Raw genomic sequence first — 23,091 nt, forward strand, 5'->3', positions numbered from 1 at the left:
ATGTTCCTGTCTGGGGCAGGACGTGAAGCAAATTTGTTTCTGAATGCCCTTTGCATAGCAACAACAAATTCCGTTCTCCAAAACTTTTAACGACAAACTCGTGTTGTTCCAAAGAATACACTATTCTCACTATGCCCTAATCATACTCATACAGTAGCACAATTCCCAATACAGAGGCCCAATTTCCTGCTTCTTTTTGACCTTGTTGAGGTTGCCATCTAATGAAAAAAAAAAACTCAAATCTCCACACCGCACCACACCTCTTTCCAATTGTAAGGCACACTGACGAAAATTTGCTGTTTTGCTTGGGGTGTGATCGATATTAAACCAGTACACATAGTCCCATAAATATCCCATCCTTCCTTGATCATTTGCCACAAACCGCATGAAAATCGGACTTCAGTTAGAATTTCTAGACCGAAATGAAATCCGTTTTAAAAGAATCACCCTGTATTTTTAATATAGCTATAATAAGAGAAAGGATATGCGAAGAAGTCGCACTGAGGCTGATTTATTTGATAGCATCTCGATATTCACGGTAGTACCACATGACATAAACAGTAAGAACGTCAGAAACTTTTACTTAGTGGAGTGCTCAAAATAAAAGATGGTATAGTCTACACACAGAATAATGATACACATTTTTACACAAAGAAAACAATATTTTTACGCCCAGGGGTGTGTGTAAGAAAATTTGGATAGTGTTAGCTAGGAGTGTTGGGAGTGTGCAGAATACTTCTTAAACATAATACCTATTTTTGCACCAGAAGTTCCAAACGCATAAAAAATAAATAAATAAATAAATAAATAAATAAATAAATAAATAAATAAATAAAATAAAATAAAATAAAATAAAATAAAGAATCTACTGCAGCATTAAATTCGGAAGATATTTGCTTATGCACGGATACTTAATACAAACTATTCATTTACTTGTTAGGGAGAGGCCATTCCCTCCCTTGTGGAGTTTATGGATGTACCGCTATTGCAATATGTTGTTGTGTGTACTTGACAACAGAGAGTAGCAGAGCCATCTTCACGGTACCATAGCCACTTGGCCGGGGGCCCCGCGAGCAGAATGGCATGTATTAATTACATACATTAGGAGCAAAATTTAGTCATAGACCACAACACACTTATTTGCTCTGGAGCCTAATATGATGTTAAAACACCACTGGAGAGTAGATTAGACTGGACAGTAGAGTAGACGGCACTAGCGCGGGGCCCGATTGGGAGAAATCTGTCCAATCGGCTTAAGGCTGGCCCTGACTACATACTGTAACCAAAATGACACAGACTGGGCCAGCGATTGCCTGCATTAAAGAGATACAGTATATTTACGCTTTTAATTGTTACAGAAAAATCTTGACACTGGAAAATCTTTGCTATATATTACTTAAACTAAATGTTGTAAAAAAAAATGGTATTAAAAAGTATAAAGTAAATTTGATAAAAGTATAAAAAACTGTATTAAAGGTGAGTATAAAACTCCACTACTTAGCTGTCCGCCATCTTCCCAGAATCCATAATCCTTAATTACTTACTCATCTCTTTATTGATGTTTAGAAAGTGCACAAGACATTATGTCCTAATGTGCTACAAATATGAAATTTTTTTATACATACACTGCTCTCATATAAATAATTAAATTACAATGTTTGCATAGCGACAGTAAAAATCACATGTTGATAAATTGTCCAGATAGTTATAATAGCAATAAATCAATTTTGTTTTATGTTTTATGTATTATTTTTGTATGGTTGATAAGATGAAGACCGTCGCCACTTGCATCCGACATTTTCCATACAAATAGTAGTTTGAAATATAGTTGTCATTTTTCTTTAATACATTATATTAAACGTTGATATGAATCAATTGTCGCATTGCTGGAAACATTACCACGCTTTGAATAGTATAAACTTGAATTGAATTGATAATAACTAATGAACTATTTAATTATAATTCTAAAGACAAGTGATCTTGAATTGCTTTTCTAGTCATTTTATTTCAAAGAATCATTTGCATTATATTTTCCACTGTTCACAGTGAACTTAAGCCTTTTCTTAATTAATTAAGAAAATAAATCTATGGTAATGAAAGTACATCAGTGAAGTTTCAAACTATGTAAACGCTTTGTTAATTGAAGCATGATATACAGATAGGATACAGGTATAAAATTTTGTAAGAAATGTATATATTTCTGTAGTTCTGTTTGGTTCCAGAGTACTGATTATGGTTATGTATTAATGATACCGATATTGAATATCGGCGCCATCTTCGACTTTTTAGCCCGTTGATATAATTAAGGAATTATTTTTCTTTTCCTTAAAAACTAGAATTTTAATGGTTTAATTGTGCTGATTTGTTCTTCAAAAATATTTAAATGACTCTTCGTGAAAGTTAAATTTTGTGTTAGAGTCCCTGATTCGACCCCAACTCGCGCCAAATGAATTTTGTGGTGGACTAATGCCGTGTGCGTAGGTTTCCTCAGGATTCCGTCGTTTCCTCCCACTTTCTTCATTCCATTATTTCTTTCATATCTCACCATCACTGTCTCCTTCAGCCTAGCTGGCACAAGCGTGGGACGTAAAACTCAAAGATTTCATTTCATTTTTTTAAAAAATTTAATATTTAATAATCAAATTTAAGTCATATTAAATTCATTAAGATAACTTAAATTCACTTTCAAAAAGTAAAGGATATTTAACTACACTTAAAGAAGATATCAGTAAAAAATACATAATTAAAATTTCACTTTATCTAAAATAATTGTCCATATAAATCAACGATCCTAAAGACAAAAATGAAGCGAGCTCTTTCTTTTTAATGGAAAATATGAATTTAAATCTCCTCTAGTATTTCATTCGTAAAGTCAATTTCACTTTTATTTCCGGAATCTTTTTTTTTTTTTTTTCATCTTTTCAGAAAATGTACCATATTTTAATTGAAATCTTCAAATCTAAAATATCGTTGTTGTTTTTTTAATATCAACATTTTATTGGGTGTAACACAAAATCAAAACAAAATAAGCGATAAACAGTTAGTGAGAAAATGTAATCACTTATAAAAGGAAAGAAATTAGAACTATTTAACCTAACTTTCTAGTGCAATCTTTAGAGTAATCCATTACCACAAATGAAATAAATATTTAAAAGAAACATTAACTGGAACAGGGATTAATCATATTAATCATAAATTGTAATAAATCCACACAATTGAATATCACTTCTGCTCTCTCATTGCTTCATATTTTCCAATCAGATCCCGAACTCTCGACACTGGTCTGATAGGTTGTTGAATGACTCGCTTCAAGCTATTATCTTCATCAAACTTAACTTTTATCACACTTTGGTCAACACGTCCTTTTGGCTCCAGAGGTTCTTCTGTTTGACTTTCATAATCAGAACACAATGTTTGATCCCAACTCTGATCATCTCCACTTTCTTCATCAACCCATTCATCAGCAGAGGATTCTCTCTCTTCAAGCTCTTTATCAAGTTCCTCAATATACTTTTCGTATTCTTTTAGTTCTGTCAAAATCCTGTCAAACAGATATACAAATGAAATGTAAGAAATTATTAGTACAATGTGAAAACTAAGAACTGAATGTGCACGAAACCATAGCAAAACTTCTACCAATATCATAATGACTTATCTTCATTTATTATAACAGGTTCGATGCATATAAATCTTCCTCAGTTTTCAGATCTTTTATTTTCACTGAAGCGAAAACTAATTTGAACTTTTTTGCTCAAGTTTACTATCATATATCTCTTGTGACAATGGGTCATTATTTTCATTTGTACAACAATGATACCAAAATAAACAATAAACATGGTGATGGACATCGATTTGTTTTTCTAAAAAAATGAAAATGGACTTTTGTCTTAATTAGTAAATACGTTCATATGTAAATTTAGAATTGGAAGACTCATCTATTGCAATACAAACAAGAACCTAGTTTGAACACTGTTACAGGAAATTTGATCACGCGCAAATGAAGTTTCAAGGTTGTGCGTGGCGCTTGCTGTAGTGTAACATTTTCGTGCGTTTCTTCGTAGCATGTGAAAGGATTTCGTAATCAGTCGGAGGAACAGTGGAGTGATTTTGGTATTACATTGATTTGTTATGTACGTGTTTGTACAACTTGTAGTTTTAAATGTAGTTGCAAATATATGTACACAAAGCAACTAATATATATATATATATATATATATATATATATATATATATATATATATATATATTGATAACTACCACGTTTATGCAAATATTGGAATACTATGTTTGACAACATGAAAACTCAAATTTGTAACATGTTTCACTTTCAATAATTAGGAAGGATATAGTATACGTAAGACCGTCTGAGTTCCAGAAGAAGCTGGACGCTCATACTTTTAGGGATTATTCATTGAGTATCTACGAACTTAGAAAGGGGGTAACAAACCCACTTTCATTTACTTATCCACTGATACGAAAATAAAAAAGAACGTACCTATTTGCCCTTGTACTTTATATGCTATAGCGCATTACATTATATGCAACAAGGATTTTGGTCTGCATCATGATATAAATTTAAAAATATTTAACATTTTTCGAATCGAAATCAACAAAATTTATTCTAGAAAGTAAAAATAGAATGTTAAGCACATATAATGAAGACAACGCAGTGATTTAATTTGGTAACGTATAAATATATAATATGAAGTATCCTCGCGCATGGAAGACAGGGGGTTCTCATGTATACTATTACCATTAGGAATATTAAAAGAATCACCTTAATATCTTTTAACAGTTAAATATCTTTTTAAAATTCATTGATCAATTCAAGACTAAAGCAAGATATCCATATTATGAATTTTTATAATGTTAATGAATGGACTTGCTGTTGATTTTTGCTTCCATGTTGGTATTCTAAAAGTATATTAAATATGGTAAATGAATAGTGTAGTAGACCTTTTAGTTAAGATATATTCTTTAATTTGTACTTTTGGTAATGGTTTAGTAATGGGGGCCAACACTAACGAAGATAGAAAACAACGTGCCCTGCAGGGCTCTAACCCGCCTTCACTCGCTAACACTCGCTCGGCAATATAGTATGAATTAAATGTTATTAACCTAACCTAATGTGAATAGAATATCGAAAAAAAAAAGTAGGTTAAAAATCTGTCCCCCTCCCCCCAAAGCTAAACAATAGCCGTATTTTTAGTTAGCAAAAATTATTATAGCTTTGTTCCCGATTAAATAAATTGGTTTATTTTTATCGTAATGGTTTCAAAATTTGATTACAATATAAGGCTGTCCTATGGAAATTAGAATGAATTTTGGAACCATTAACTTTGGCATTTATTTCGAAGTTGGTCATCCGCTTAGTTTTCGACAAAAAGCGTAATAACAGCTACGGACATTTAAAAATAATCAACTTTTAGGAATTCTTTAAAAGAGTATAACAGAGGAAGGTAGGAAAGAGTAAAGTAGAGTAAGGTAAGGATAAGTAGGATAGAGTAGGGTCGGGTTAGCTTATGGTTAGGGAAATTTGGACCCATTTCGTTAAAATTAATAAGAGTGTAATTTCTCGTCTCTACGTAAAGATACCAACTAAAGCGTATCTGTACACCTACAGCCATATTCAGAATACAAATACTCGTTACTTTCCCACAATCCAACTATGAGGTAATCTTGCGCGAAGTAGTTCCCTCCGCTTGTCAAGTAGTTCCATGTTTATAACCACTTATAAAGAAAAAATAAACATAACTTCTGTTCTTCTTACATATTATTAAGCACATAAACGAACAAATTATTCATTTCTCCCAGGTAAATTTTCAAAATTTTGCTAGAAATAGATTACCAACTTTGGAAGTTAATCCTTAACTTTCAATATTAAAACTGTAGTTAGATTTGGGTTGCTTTACTTTCGTTTACGATATAAACTGTTCCAAAAATGAACCTATCTTCTGGAGGGTATAAAAATTTTGTAAACATTTTGTTTAGTAATTAATTGCCTATCGAGTAAAGTTTTCATTCACTGCTCCAATTACTGTTATTTGTTTGCGTGATTTTTCACATACTCAAATCATTTATAATAGGAACAGTGAATTGGAATATTGAATCGTGTGTACTGTATCATACAATTGGTCCGTAAAAATAGTAAAAATGTACTGTAACAGACCGTCAAAATAGAACAGGATCAGTGCCCGACTTAAGCTATTTACGAATAGTCAAGATGATATTATGTTTTTCAAGAACTACATCCTAACTTCTTTAATGAGTTGAGATACAATAAAATATATTTATTTTCAAATAATTAAATAACTTTGGAAAGTACGATTTGATATTTCTCTGATCGTTAACAGATATTACAAGCTGAAGGTGTAGTGTGCGTGAAAAAGTAGTAGATCCTTTGTTACGGAAAATATTCGTCTTCATGGTTTCAGGAAATCTTTCTTACAACTGCCCAATAGCAATTAGTGAATATTTTTGCCCCAACTTTGATAGCTCATAATTCCGGAACCAAAAGTCTAAAAATGAAAATATTTCACATATGTACTTACCAAGCATCAAAGCCTAATTCTAATCCAAATTGATCAAAATCGGATGAGTTGTATACAACATATACGATATATAGTTAGTGTTTTCCACGAAACGAGCAGTAAGGATTTATCATATCGTTCTCATAAATTTTGTAGAAGGTTTTCTTGTTTTGTCTCCTTTTGTAAATGTATGTACAGAATTTCTCTTAATTTCATCTGGAAGTTATCAGAATTCTTCCACGCCATGAGAGTTCCACGAAGGGTGTGATTTACCAACATTTAAACCATATTTATTAATGGAGTATATTGTGCAAAGACTTGCGTATTTTCAAACGTTAATAAGTGCTCTTCATTGCCTTCGTACAATCACTTTATCAACTTAAAACTTTTATACTGTAAATTTTGTATAACAGCAAAACAGTGTAAAGGACTTGGGTGAAGTAGTTAGTGTTCCTCACTAAACTTGAAACATTTATAATCTCGTCTCGATTTTCTTTAAGAAAAAATAGTTCTCCTCTTGTTCGCAACAGTATATAGGCTATATTGTGTTTGCGGACTATATACTGTTGCAGTAATTTCTTATTTTTCTGTTCTTAAGGAAAAATCAAATGAAAAGAGAAACCAAAATACGAAATGCAAGTTAAACTTCATTAACTTGTTAACTTTTTCCTCTTGTTTTCAGTTTCAATTTTGACCTCTTACGGAGTTACTATTTGACAATTAATTTATTTTTCAATTGCCAATGTGTATATATTAGGTTTACCCAAGGCACGGGAGACACGAACCCTTAACCCTTTTCCGACGGATAGATTTTTCCTTACTATACTTTGATATGATAGTAAATTATAGTAAATTTAGGATACAGTAGACTATATAAAAATATATTTTGCTTCCATTGATGCTCAACAATGCTGAGATGAAAAGGTGACTCAAGAGTCTCGTCAGGGCGATAGGCTTCCACATTATAACACAAACAGGAGAAAAAATGTATAAGAAAAAAAATGGGACTTAAAAGTCCGACAGTCGGAAAAGGGTTTAAACTTTGGGGTAGACCCAATTAATATAATTCAGACTGTGAAACTGATGATAAACCTAGAATACATAAGACACAGAAGCATTTGTTAATTCCATGTACTTTTGTTGAAATCATAGTAACTGTTACCTGGTATAAACACCAAGCTGATCAACTACAAACTCTACTGCACTGCTAAAGTACTCACTGCACACAAATGATACACGAAGTAACTGCAGTACGCCAGTCTGTCAGCACCAAAAGAAACACTTCACAGACAAGAGATAGCTAATACGGTAGGCAAATGACTCTACGAGCTGTACTACAGTAGAAGGGCGTAATTACATTATTTTTATCATTAGTTCTGACACTCCGTATAGTTTGTCTTGTTCCAAACATAAACTGTGTTCACTGCTATGGAATGGCGTTGTTACACACATTCTTGAGTTCGAATCTCAGTAAGACGCGAAACAACTCATGCGAATCGTGATGAGACTAGAAATAAACCTGAGAGACAAGTATTACAAGTAGATACGAGAAGAGACTTCCTACATCTGTATATGTATTCCTTTTGACCGGACCAGATTCCAACATTCTATTTTCAGTTATTGTGTATTTCTATTCCTTTTCGGTGGGTCATACTTAAACATGAAACATTACCGGCCAGTAGCGTGTAACGCCGATTTGTTCTTTCGTAACTGACCACCATGCCTTTCAATGTTTCCACAGTCACAGTTCCCATCCAATCCGTAGCTCATGCTTTCGTAGACTTACGTTTTCTCCTGATTTGATTCGGATATTGGACATCTTTCCACATGAAACAATTGACGATTTCTCTTCACATTTTTCGTTTGAGATGTACGAAATATCTTACTTTCCTTTTGCGGCTAATCTTGTGCCGCTCTTGCTTCCAATCCATTCTGCACTAATAGTTTTTCAAGTAGGAATAATGTGTATTGCCTTTGACCGCACCTTAATCCGACATTTCGTTTTCGAGTTATAGCCATTTTTATCCCGTTGCGATAAATTTTCGAAGGTCTTTAATCTCCAAAATGATATACTTCCGGATACTTGTTCCTATTCTCAAATTGCTTCTTTTGTCACCATCTATCATCACTCTGAGTTTGTCCCCAAGACATGGAAACATTCTGTATATTATTCTTTTTACTTATTAACTTTTGTTATGAGAAAAAAGTTCCAATAAAATGTTTGCTACACTTACGAATGTTTTTATGTTTGAAAATCATGAATGTATTCAAGATAGTTATAATTATAAGGTGGTAAGAATATCATACATTTTTTTTCTTTCTTTTATTGCTTATTGTATTGATTATCAAGATTTCCTCCCCTTCTGATAGAGTAATGCCTATATGATCATTATTAGTGTATGTTATGATCTTCAGGCATAAGTGTTGGACAAGAACCTGGAAGTCTGTCCTTAGTCACTCTGGTTTGGATCCAGGTCCCCTATCTTCGCGGGACAAATTTGCCCATTTGTGGAGTTTTACTGCTTTTGTATTTGAAGGGAAATTCATTGCGCAAGAGAACAGTCACAAATAATATTTGTAAAAGAACTACGAAAGGATGAACTCGATGTCTGGTTGATCATGACCAGTCTTGACCATCGGATCTCATGCACACTCTTCCTATCCTCAACAGAAAAAAAAAATGTGACTCTCCCATCGAGTCTGGTTACACTGGTTCGATCCCAGCTCGCGCCAAATGAGTTTTGTGGCAGACAAACACCTTGTGCGAGGGTTATCTCGAGGTTTTTCTCATTTCGTCCCATTTTCTTCGTTACACCACTGTTTTCATTATCATCCCTTAGCCTCGGAACTTAATTCTGGACATTATTATTATTATTTTTTAAATAAATGTTTTACACTTATAATCTGCTCCTATATGGTAAATATCTTCCGTAACATATAACGATCACACAAGAACTAAAATCAAGTTTGTTTACTGTAAAGTAAGGTCAAATTGTGTATTTATGCAGTTGAAAACTTACATTTTAATAATGTCTGTTGTTTGTCGAGTGAACTTTAACACTACATATCAGTAAGTATTTTCTTTTTAAAAGACCCGTGCTAATAAGAATTATTATTTCAACATATGTTTTACACAATATGGAGGTCATTCTAAACACATTGCACTTCATGTAGCGGAGAATATTTTTAAACTATAAACTACGGGATATTTTGATTTCAAAATACCCTGTTTCTTGTCTTAACTACGGATATTTCCATTTTGAAATGGTACTACAATAAGTTTTGTAACACGTTTTGTTTCATGTGTCTTCGGTAAATAGAAGTGAAGAAATGGACTTCTTTGTAAACCCTTACGAAAACGCTTTAAATGTAGTTTAAAGGTTAAAGATAAATTTCCTCCGTAGTTTAAAGGTTAAAGAATTTACCTCCGTAGTTTAAAGGTTAAAGAATTTACCTCCGTAGTTTAAAGGTTAAAGTATGCAGGACTGAGTTCGTACTCCGAAACAGTAGACAGAGTACATTTCACCATATGCTCAAGATAGGATTTTTTTTTTATAATCAATCATTTATTCCTTAACTATATTTGTTATCTAAAATTAATGTTTATTCAACAAGAACTAATATTTACTCAATAAAATGCACAAATAATTTTACGACTAGTTTTATTCACATTGACATACATTGATATTATTCAATGGCCAAAAATGAATATATATTTGGACATGTATAAATTTTAGCAGGTATGTTTTTTTTTCCTTTTTTTACGTTGTATGTAATACAAAATAGTGCTTACAAAAGAAGATTCGTTGACGATGTAATATGAGATATATTTATATAAAAGTATTGCACTTTGTTAATCAAATGCTCTAAAATTATGTTTTAAAAATCGTTGTTTAGTATCTATCTAGTGAAATAACTACAACTTACATCTAAAAATCTATGTCTATAGATATTTCGTTCACACATTGGCAATGCAATATGTAAATTACTTAATTATAAAAAAAAAAAAAAAAAAAAAAAAAAAAAAAAAAAAACTTGTTAACATTCACACATTAACTATACAATATGCAGCTATAGAGTTTTCTGCAACACACGAAAACTTGCATACACATCCACACACACACACACACCTATACAAATATACAAGCAGTAATACAATCATTACAATTTCATCGCATAATATGAAATATTCACAAAAAATACGTGACATTTTATATATATAATATGTATGTATGTATATACTCATTTTATATTTGAAGTATTGATTAAAACTGCGTTAACGATGTGTGATTTTCTCGTAGCTAAGCTATCTATATATAATTAAATTGAGCACAGACATAATTTTATATTACATTACTTTAATGAAAAATTGTAAATTTACTTAAAAATAACAATTTTAACACAGTGATATTTATTCATATTATCACTATTAGTTTTAAATATATACTTACAGTATATTGGACCAGTTAAATATATATATAATAAGTCAAACTAAAAACAACTCTAAATATGGAATACACGATATTGAAATTTATCATCTAGTATACGAAAATTCAATGTTATTGGTGTATCTTTCTCAAATGAATAGTTACAGAAACGATGGAGAAATGTGATTTTCGAATACTGGATGATGAATTTCCAAGTTCATACACTCAAGTATGCTATACACACGAGTGTAAAGTCGTTGTTTTAATGTCGAATTAGTTATAGGAACAAGTCCATTTGTCGACTACGTACATCTAATTCACGTAAATTTCTACAAGTAACTTGTGAATAGTCGATTGTATCTCGTAGTGTAAGAATAACACTGACTCCACTACATTCTTGTAACAACTATGCACGAATGGGTATCTAGAGAGTTATCGAATTTTTAGTCTTGAACCTACGTACGACGTTAATATTATATTTGCACTAGTAAATCTTGTTCAAGTTGTAAAGCTAGCACGTGGCACGTAACGATTATTATTCTAAATCAACCATTAATTGAACTTTACCTATAAAACCTGCCAATAGCAAGTATATAGTATCTCTAAATAAATATTCTTTGAATTTATCCATGGTTTTTTAAATATTCAAACTTTTATTTAATCTAGTACTGTCAGGGTCCCGTAATCAAATGACAAGCAAAACCTGTAAATGACAGAATATTATCCTTCGCAAAAGGTAAAGTGGATAAAAGCTAAATCCTGGAAATAAGCAAACTTCTAATAAAAAAAAAAATTGTCTCGAATATAAATACAATCATTAAAATATTGATGTGAATCTTTCAAAGAAAATTATTAACGTCAGCGAACCCTAATAAATTTGCATTTAACATTTTCTTAATTACTGGTGAGAACTTGTATTTTTTAATGTAAACAATCTTTAGAATAATAAAAAGGATGATAGGATTATTTAAGGAAAAATTACGTTCTTTTACATAACAGAAAAGAATGAATCACGGAATTATATATATATAAAGAACATTTGTTTCATATATTGTAATATCTGTCCTGTCAACTGGCCAATGAGCCGTTTCTAATCGTGTTTTATTTTTTCCCCTATAATTTCAGTATATTTACAGCAATTACATATAAACCAAATACTAATTAGAAATTGTATCTTTACAGCAAATACAAGAATATGAATATTTATCCATGCTTTCTAATGTGTTCAAAAAAAAAAAAAAAAAAAAAAAAAAAACTTCTGTATTCTGATGTAGTAATATATATAAAAAATTGTAATGTATTAAATCAAATAACAACAAATCCCGAATATAAAATACATACTTTGTATAGGTATAAACATAACTAAACTTGATCAAGTTACTGTATTTCAATTCTAAAAAGAGCAATTTTAGAATTGTTATATATGTGTGTCCCTTGTATTGTTCAACTTACGGAGAGAATAAGAAGTCAAGAACAAAACATCTGTACTGTTGTTCATAAAACAGCATTAGAAATTCAACTTTTAAAAAATACCACTGCATCGGTACCAATTTGAAAAGGCATTGCACATTTCATGCTATCTAATTACAGAAATGAAATTTCATGTAGGTATGATCTAATTTTTCAAATGTGAGTGAAAAACCCATGACCTTGATTTTCTACGAAATTCAACAAAATTTAAAAAATTAATGATTTCTAATTTCTTATTGAATTTTGACTCATTTATTTAAATTACCCTTACTAAATCAAGGCAATATACTGTAAATACATGCTAACGTTCATCTGTTGTCATGTAATAATGTAAAATCTTTTCTATGCAGATATAATTTCATATTTGGTAAAATAAAAATCGTTGATGGATTGTTTCATGCATACTACTACCATTAATTCATTCGAATTTACTCGAATACTTATTTAAACAATTACCAATTTTGATAATTAGTTTGTTCGAAAATTCAAATTTTATAAATAACTTGTGCCTACCACTACGCAACGCTGGTATTAATGAAAGTAAACAACTTTATTGGTCAAACAGACGTAAAAAAAATAATAATTGACCAATATGTTAATGTTATGAATCGTTTTGTAAATTTGCCTTCCTTTTTATGATATTGATATAACAGCTCGCATTAAGGTAGATAAATGCGCATATTAACAATCATGTACATAAAAAATATTAGATCATTATTTTTCTTTTTGTGTGTTAAGTAATAATGTTACTCATACATAAACATATTTTTTTTAAGTAGTTACTAACTTAAACGTTAAGCTTTGTCATTATTTTTTTATCTTTGGTTCATATCTTCATATCAATCTCGAACAGAGTTACAGAAAAAAATGATGAGCTAACCGACTCCACAATTCCCATTTCTGTGATGGCAAACGATCTTCCATTTGGCATTCGGGTTCTCTTTGTACACTGCAAGCAAGATTGCATTATGTTCCACTTGTCGTTGAGCTGTAAGAAAAACGATAAGTACAATGTAAATTAAGTCTCTCTTATAAAGCATACACATAAATTATTAATAATGTTACAACATGGTGTAAACTTTCTTTCTTATTGCATTTGTTTAAAAACACTAAGTTTTTGTTATTAATGAAACTAAATATGAAATTATTACTCGCGAAAGATTGTAATTTGCTGTGCCAAGATATAAAGAAAATGGATAAAATAATGCGAGGTTGGTTATCTTAAGCCAGATGAAAACACATTCGATGAAATCTTCAGAAGATCTAATAAGTCTGCTCCAGGAATACCTCCTCTAACCATTCAGAATGCTTATCTTCTGGGTGCTGCTTTCAGCTCAGGAGCACTTACTAACATGATACTGAATGAAACAGCTAATTTAGAATTGTTCTTTCTCGACTTTCCTCAATTTCAGCGCACTCAGCCTTTTTCCTTTTAATATAGTCGATTACCTATTTTCTCGATGCTTTTCATCTTGGAATGAGACTTCATTGCTGGAAAAATATGATCTTGTCCTAAAAACTGGCCTTGAATCAATTTTGAACTGCTCCTTAAATGACGACTCCTGGATGCAAGCATATTTATTATTTAGCTGTTGGCTTGGATAGTCTTAGTATTCGACGAGCTGTGGATATTGCGATTCTTATATTCTTAGCGTCCTACCACATATCTCTTTGTTTATTCGAGACTCTCCTTCCACAAGGTTATTGTTCGGACCAAAGTGGACTGTTCAGGAAGGCTCTAACAGAGAAGCAAGTTTAACAGATACAGACCTCTCCCCCCCCCAGAAATTAGCAAAAGACGTTATCGGTCATATTGGTATACACTAACTGCATCTAATTTTCATAATCATCTGTTACAATCTTTTGTGGTTCAGGAAGATAAAGCCACGCTCCTTGCTGCCTCAACTCCCGAAGTGGGTGCACCTTTAGGCCTTTATTTGTCAAACGAAAGGTTTCGAATTGTTGTTGCCTTACGTTTAGATTTAGCTGTTTGTGAGCCTCATCGCTCTCTAGCTTGTGGAGATCACGTTAACCAAGACGGCCTGCATGGAGTTTCATGCCTGAAGAATGCTGGTAGATACGCTCAACACTCCTCTGTTAACGATATAATACTATGAGCCCTAACCAGTGCTGAAATTCCTTCAATTCGGGAACTATGTGGCTGCTATCGTTAGGACCTGAATGACATTGGTTCCTGGATGAAAGGTAAATGCTCATTATGGGACTTTACGTGTGCTGCTACATACGCTAATTCAAGTCTCCCTCTATCTGTAATGAACGCTGAAGCATCTAATCGCAGAGAGGCCGAAAAGCAAAGAAAATACAGCAACCTTATCGAAAATTTTGTTTTCACTCCAATCGCTATTGAGACTAGTGGCGCTTGGGGTTCAAGAAGAAGAATTTTATTAGGGAGGTAGGAAGACCCATTTATCGCGTTTCCGGCTAAGTTCATTCTACATTTTTCCTAATACAGCGTATTGCTATTTTCATCCAATATGCCAACGTGTCATCGGTCTTTAGCACTTTACTACCTGGAAAGGAACTTGATGAAGTGTTTCTTCTATAATAAGAATATAAATTTCGTTTTTTTTAATGTTTAAATTTTACTTAAATGCAACACATGAAAAATACTTAAAAATATATAAAATTACAATGTTAGAACCTACAAGACATTTGTTTTAATAAAGACAAATTTTTAAAAATTTACAAAAAAAAAAAAAAAAAAAAAGTCAAACTTTCTCAATTTTAATGTTTATGAAACTAAAGTATATCACTTTGTCATATTGGTTATACACTGGAGATAAATAGAACAAATTTATTTTTTAAAAAATATTTAAATTAAGAAGAAAATTATGACCTTTTGAATATTAAGGTCTGTACTACTTCGTAAGACACTGGTATGGAGCGTGGCGCTGTACGGATCAGACACGTAGACATTGAGAAAAGCTGAAATATTCAAGCTGGAAGCATTTGAAATATGGTGTTGGCGCAGAATGCTGCGCATATCATGGACCGAAAGGAAAAGGAATGAAGACGTACTAAATGGAAGCTAATGAAGGACGACAGATCATGAAGATAATAGGAAAAAAAAAAAGAAACAGCATGCTTGGCCATCTTATTCAACACTCCGATTGGATCACTGTGCTGATAGAGGGAAAGGCAGAAGGAAAACCAGGAAGAGGAAGGCCACGGATAGAATATCTAGATGCAGTTACGAAGAAGAGACCTTATCAAAGTATAAAACAGCTCTCCCAAGCGAGAGAAAAGTTTTAAAATTTCCATGTTGCTCACGAACCTATGGTTGAGGTGAACAAAAAGAAGACTACTTCGTAGAGTGTAGCCCTTTAAAATCTACTCAAGAGTGAGCTGCGCATAATTAACCTTTTGAGCAGAAAATGTTTAATGATAAATAACCGAATGATAATCAAATCCATGTTAAGATTTTGAGTTTATAGTTTTTACGTGTGACATTATTATGAGATTTAGTGCTAAAAACATGGCTGATTTAAATCAAATCTGTTATTGTAACAAGAGATGATGATAAATATGCTTTAAATCCTATGTTTGTTATATCGATGATAAGTAATCACGTAATAACTTAGTGTCCATACAACAAATAATGCAATGAAAATTAATTACATATACTTTAAATTTTAAAATATAAAATAAATAATAAAAGGACAAATAACGATAATAAATATACTATAATAAATAGGAACCAACGCGATATAAGTGTTACAAAAGAAAATGACCAATTATAACAATTAAGACACTAGTTTTACAAAATATTAAACATGCATATCTCCAACAATTTAAGATCTAATGAGCTTTATTAAAAAGATAACTAAAGTAAACAAAGATGCAATAAGAACGTTTATTATACTGCTGTGAAAGGAAGTAAGGCAATTGAAAAATGACTACACTGTTACTAACATTTTTTTTTTTAAATGCAATACATTACAATTACTAATGTAACTTTAAAACAAAGCAAAGTTGTCAAAAATTAACATTAATATTGAACAATACTCATAGTTTCCCATCATTTATACTTAGCCTATTCCAAATTGCTTCTCTTAACTGGTTTTCTGATTTCATGCAACGTTTACTTTCTTCTTATCAAATCAAATAAAAAAAAAAAAAAATGAAAATTCACAGATTGGTCAATAAATAGAAAGAAGTGGAAGGAAGAACGGTTGCGCAACTTCCGTCTAGTTGTGAACATCGTAATGATTGAACAAAAATGATTGAACAAACAGAGAATATGAACGAAACAATTTGTAAAGTTTCCTGAAATAAAGGAGAACATTTAGACAGTCTTATCTTCTTTACTTTCAATGTACAGTGTGTCACAATATCTCTCTGTAAATTTGGAACAATATTTTATGCGAACTTCAGAATAAGACAAAAAGAAGCAGCAGTGTCACGTGTACTGGACAAGGATTTTAGTGAGATATTTTCCCAATTAATATTAAAACCGGAAGTGGTAGTAGATTTCTACCACTTACGATTTTAGTGGGGAGATTAGAGTGGAGATGGAATATTTTCTTGAGACGTTTAATTAGTTACAAAAATTAGCTTCTAGCTATCTATTATGGGGCGTTTACACTTGGTCGATTTAGTCGCACGACTAAATCGATTTAGTCGCACGACTAAATCGACTCGCTGCATTTGTCACTAAATCGAAGCAACTAGGCCGAATCAGATCGATGGATGTGTTCAATTATTTCAACCACAGAAAATAGAACGTCTTTCAATTCAGTTGCCAGTCGATTAGTCGCCTTCGATCAACAAGCGATTAAGTTGAAGTCCCGTTTACACGGTCGATTAAGTTGAAAGTGACGTCAATTCAACTGAATCGAACGCAAATCGACTAAGTGTAAACGGCCCATTACAGTTTCTACTCTATAAAAATCAACATTAAAACTGGAAATAGTTGATTTCTGCCAGTTTCGGTTTGAATAGATGGTTAAGAAAAAAGATGGTACTTACTCTTATAACGCTAAATTGATTCCAAAAAAAATCGCTTCTTGCTCTTATCGTTTTTGTTCTATGTAGATCGATATTGAAACCGGAAGTTGTATTGGATTTCTATCACTTCCGGGCTCAGTACAGACTTGAAGATGAAATGTATTGTTGGGGTGCTTAATCGATTGTAGGAAACAGCTTCTCGCTATCTATTACCGTTTTTGCTCATAGTGATCAATGTTAAAACTGGAAATGGTTGATTTCTCCTACTTGTGGTTTGAATGTCCCTTCCATTAATTACCTCGATTCCTAACTTTGATCCTCTACATCGTAGTCAAAATTAATAATAATCCACCAAGTAGTTCCTGAGATTATTTTGTCTCCCGGACGAACAGACACATGCAGAGACGTGGGAAACAAAGATGAACAAAGGAACAAAGTATATTACAGTTATTTACGTAGGTCAAAAAATAAGGAATAAAAGCCAACGAAAGTATAGCTTCAAGCTAGTGTGAGTTTTATTTGTTACTTTGTCTCTCTGTTAGCACCGGTAATGTAGTTTACTTTCTGCTATTTCTATTTATTTCTTCTCTTTGATTTTTCCTGAAGATGGGCGTAGAGTATCAGTCGAAATATATAGACTAGTATTGTGATATGCTGAGGATATAAGTGATAGGCGATGGATATGATACTAAGTAGACGGAAAACTGGACATAGCAACAAAGGAACTTGTTGCCAAGGAAACTAAAGCTATTGGTTTGCTGAATAGGGTTTAATAGAGTAAGAAAAGAGACTGGCCTGATTCTCTAATATAAAATATACCCTTTGTGTTTGTCTAAATTTTAGACGGGAGTAACGTAAATCAAGAGTGAATGATTACGGTGTCTTGCAATGTGCTGTCACAGATGAACATATAAGGACGATGTTGTTTTAATTAATAATGTAAAATATTTTTTGGCCTAGATGTAGTATATTGTCTCTTGAAGATTACTACGTATAGTACAGACCGTATTTTACCTTGCATTCAGCATCTGTTGAGTTCTTGTATACCTTGTAATGGTGACCGAACTTTATCAGTGTCACAGCTGAAAGTTTAGATCATGCAACTTTATCTATCTTGGAACTAATACAAAGTTTTACAAAATAACATGATACAAGTATATCGCACGAGAAAAGCTATTATTTTTATGATTGATTTTGTAATCTTTTACAATATGGGAAAATTTAAGTCCACATTTTTTCTATACGTAAGTACGTAGTAGATAAATACATCTTTTTTTCTTACCTATATTTCCTCCTACTTCGTAGAGATAATGTGTCTGCAAAGTAGTTTCAGGGTCCACAGTAGCCAACATGCAGCTTAAGTTTCCGTTTGGAGCCAGTTCTGATAAAGCACGACTCTTGATATCATGGCGACGAGCGTTGAATCCTGTTGTAAACTCTGGTCGCTTATTCGCCTCTTCTACAATTCTACAATTAGAAAGTAAAAAAGTAATTCTATTAATTTGGTAAATAATATGTGTCTGGCATTATTTTGTATTAAACTATAAAATATTATGTTTCACTCTAGGTTTTATAACGATTGAAATAATATTTTATTACTGGCGGCTCGTGACTATATCCAGCACAACCCGCGCCGCGCAAAATGAAGTCATCATTTTCCTGGAGACTCCCAAGCGTACAATTTTCCGATAGAGTGCATAACTAATGGGATATTCCCGTGCCCTATTGGGTTGGGTTGCGTAAAACTAATGTAGGAATTCGGGTATTTTGACACATACCTGGGGTTATAAAACATCCTAGCTATATACGTTGTTAATATCATTCGAAATTTCATCTTTTAGCACTTAGTAAATATATAGGCCCGTCATACACAATATATCTCAATACTTTCGTGTATTTTCAAACCTGAAGGAACAGGAAAGCAAAACATCATTTTCATAACATCTACTTCAGAGTATTTAAATTCGGTTGCTAAGAAGTTCAAACAATTCGAAACATTAATGAAAATGAGGGATAAATTAAGGTAATGTAAGTGAATATACAATGGAAGGTTGGTTCCGAAAATTCTGTTGTGGTGACTTATCCTTGGAGGGTAACAAAGATCAAGAATGTCGTTCGGTTGTTAGCGACTACGAATTGAAGCTGATCGCCGAAACAGATTCATGAAAAACAATATGAGAGGTTGCAGAGAAACTAAGCGTTGATTATTCAATTGCAGCATGGCATTTAAAGAAACCAGGACCAAATTGACCGAGAACCAAGAAATATCTGCTCTACGTTGCTGCTGCTTCTGCGCTATGAAAGAGACATCATTTTCGAACATATTTACACATGCGAGGAAAACTGAAGTTTATACGACAACTGACACATTCTATCAATGTTTGAATCTCATATTCATCCTAAAACGTTTCCAGAGTTGAAGTTGCACTCAATGAAGTTTATAGTGAATGTGAGGTGCTTCAGAACTGCATAGATCCATTGCAGCTTACTCAATTCAGTGCATCCACTACAGTAGCAAAGAATTCAGGAAATTGACGAAAGCCATCAAACACTATAACGTTTATATCGGGCACCTATCAACAGAAGAGGTCTATTCATGTTGAAGGATTACAATGTGATAAACAATGCTGCAAACATTACATGCATTGTGATACCAAATGCTGCCCTATCCACCATGCTCGTCAGAAACACGTCTTCAACAACCAAGACAGTGGTCAGAATAGCTTGGAAGAATTTATCAGCTACAAAATCACAAATTTTTGTATTATTGGGATTCTAGTAGACAGACCTGTACTGATAATGGTTTCTATTTAGCTTAATTCCGTTCAGCTTCAAGCAAGTCATGACAATTTACACTTGCAGTTCGAAATCATGCATTAATTTCGCAACAACCCGATATGTCAGAATTTCTCAATAGCTTTCAGTTTGGGATCTCCCTCGAGATTCAAGGAACCCAAAAGAATAATGAACACTCCCATTACACTAGATCTAGAAAAAAAAAAAAAAAAAAAAAAAACACACTGAAATAAATAATCTGAAATAAATAAATATGGGCCCGGGAAGGTTGTTCTCCGTGATGATTAACCAATTCTTAATTCTAAAAGGGTCATAGAGGCTCACTGGTAGAGCATTCACTTCTGGTGCGAGCAGTTGCTGGTTCGGTTCTCGGCCATCCGAGATTGCGGTATACAACATTGTGTCTGTGGTTTTTCTCAAGATTCTCCCATTTACTCCTACCAATTACTTCATAATCAATCAATTTCATTATCCATCTGCCTCCTTTAGTCTAAAGGAGATAATCGTGGGACGTAAAACTAGAAATTTCATTTATTTTTTCATTTCTTAATTCTAAATATATATGAAGTTTCGTTTTCACATGAATCCAAGAACATTATCTTGTTTCACCCAATCGTATACTGAAGAGTAACATGATACTCATGTTACTTAATGTTTCATCCGAAGTTTCAGAATATTCGTCCCTTACACCGTTAAAAATTATTACACGATATAAAATAGTTCAGTATGATATAAGAATCTCATGACCCAGGTTTACTCAGGATTCACTAGTGCGTCGCACACCATAGGTTGAGATTCGCTGTTAAATACATTAATATGTCGTTTAAATAAATAAATAAAATACCGGTTGACTACACACTGTGCAAAGAAATAAAGTTCTGTCAAGGAAATTCGTAAACTAAAATGTAATTTAAAATTATTTTCCATTCACATAAAATCATTTCACTACTAAAATATATGTAACGAATAAATCCAACTGTTTGAGCATTCTTTAAAAAGTGTTGAATCATATGTTTGAAGAGGATATAATGCAATAGGAAAAAGAAAATATACAGAATTGCTAAATTTATAGCTACAGGTAACACGCTGGAATCAAACTGGCCATACTGATTCTTAAGTTGAAATACAGAGAATTTGATAATTATATCCAAACTGCAGAATCGCAAAACCTACGAAATTGAGTTACAAGTCACATGACAACCCATTCTAAACCTACCCCTTGCCAGCTCCGATCATTGTCTGAAATGAAATGAGGCTGCATACTAAGAAATATCAAGTCACTTATCTTTTAGAACTAAAGCAGTGTAAGGATCAGTGGTGTTAATAGTTAAAGATTTTAATACGGGAATAGTTGATTTTATGTAACGAATGGCTGAAAATCGTCAAAAGAAAAATATGTTTTGAAATTCGCAACATTTCACTAACTTCATTCTTTTAAGAAATTGTGGTAACTCAACTAGTCGATTGCGTCACTATAAGACCACCTGCATTTTATTCAACATATTGAGAATCGTTATATAGTAACAACTTATGTAAAGTGTCTACCAGTCTTTAAAAATAAACGTTAAGTTCTTATTTCCTTATCAACATTTTACATTTGCAGGAAGAAAACATTATTGCACCTCTTGGAAAGCTTATTGAGCTTTCTATTATTATTATCATTATTAAATGCAGTTTTGATATACATATACAAGAAAAGATGCCCAATGCTAGCACGTAGCAATCAAAATATTCCTATTTCTGCGAGATTCATCTTAATATTGTCCTCCCATCTGTGCCTAAGTCTCCCTAATGGACATTTTCCGATTGGAGTTCCAGTAAAACTTTAAAAACATTCCGTTTCCATTCTAGTTACATGACCTGCTCAACTCAGGCTTCTTGACTTGATGACCAGAATAATGTTTGGTAAATGATATAAACTTTGTAGTTCTCGTTATGAAATTTCCGCCATTCTCCAATTTCATCCTTCTTGGATCCGAATTTCGTCTCAATACTTCATTCTCAAATACTTTCAGTTTGCGTTCTTCCCTCAGAGCAAGTAACTATGTTTGGAACCATACAACACAATCGTTTATTATTATTAATAACGGCAGGTTTTGTAAATCCACGTAGCTACGTTAGATTCCGTAAGCTAAAATTTAGCCTTAGGCACAATACTTAACAAAAGACAGACCGAGTTTCCTTGATCAATTCTGTTTATGAGACACTTCACTACTGTATGTCAAATGGGAATATTGTCGGATCATTTCTGCTACAGTTGTAAAAGGGTATTTTCTGGATAGTTTAAAACTTACCTCAGTACTACATCCCCGGCTGTAGTATTTTCAGAAAGTCTAACTGGATAGCCGCTCATACGAAACTGTTTGGCATCAATTCGAACAACGCCTTCTTGAAAATCGACTTCGTTCTCAATTTTCCGAATAATTGGCTCTCTCGGACGCCAGTGCAACAGCTTCATCATCTGCAAACATCAAAGAAGAATAACCATCTTTATTATTAGTTTGTTTTATAAAGTACCCTAAAATTTCTAACCCAGATTTTTTTTTTTTTTTTAATGTTCAGAATTCTCCCCTCGCTTCCAGTCACAAATAAGTTTAACTTGAATCAATATATATGTATATATGAAGAAAAAACTATTACCTGGTTAAAGAACGTGCAGAACCCATTCGTCTGAAGGTGCTCTCTCGATAACAAACTAGTAACACACTATGTCTTAACAATTGCTACTTTATCACGTAGATGGACCCAGAACTTTCAAAATTATAAGTCGTCACACAATATTATATATATATATAGACATACTAATCTATCTATCCCGCTGCACTACTTTAATATCAAGATACCTTTACAGTTGTTGTTTTAAGAAAAGATCATTTAAAAGTTCCTTTTATCTTTTGTAA

At 32.5% G+C, this 23,091-nt stretch overlaps 1 protein-coding gene across 4 annotated transcripts in view; it reads right to left on the bottom strand.

Moving 5' to 3' along the window:
* Positions 1-10,175: 10,175 nt before the first annotated feature.
* Positions 10,176-23,091, bottom strand: part of LOC145683934 (rho GTPase-activating protein conundrum-like) — a 426,775-nt gene continuing 413,859 nt past the window's right edge. For all 4 annotated transcript variants that reach the window (XM_081755628.1, XM_081755626.1, XM_081755629.1 and 1 more), the window contains 3 exons: positions 22,486-22,652; positions 18,678-18,862; positions 10,176-13,415 (listed from right to left, as the gene is read on the bottom strand). In XM_081755628.1, the coding sequence (XP_081611754.1) occupies positions 13,303-13,415; positions 18,678-18,862; positions 22,486-22,652 (465 nt within the window). In that variant the 3' untranslated portion in view covers positions 10,176-13,302. The remainder of the gene's footprint in view (positions 13,416-18,677; positions 18,863-22,485; positions 22,653-23,091) is intronic.

Source organism: Thermobia domestica, chromosome 4 (assembly GCF_964235325.1).
Source record: "Thermobia domestica chromosome 4, izTheDome1.hap1.1, whole genome shotgun sequence".
Classification (NCBI taxonomy): domain Eukaryota; kingdom Metazoa; phylum Arthropoda; class Insecta; order Zygentoma; family Lepismatidae; genus Thermobia; species Thermobia domestica.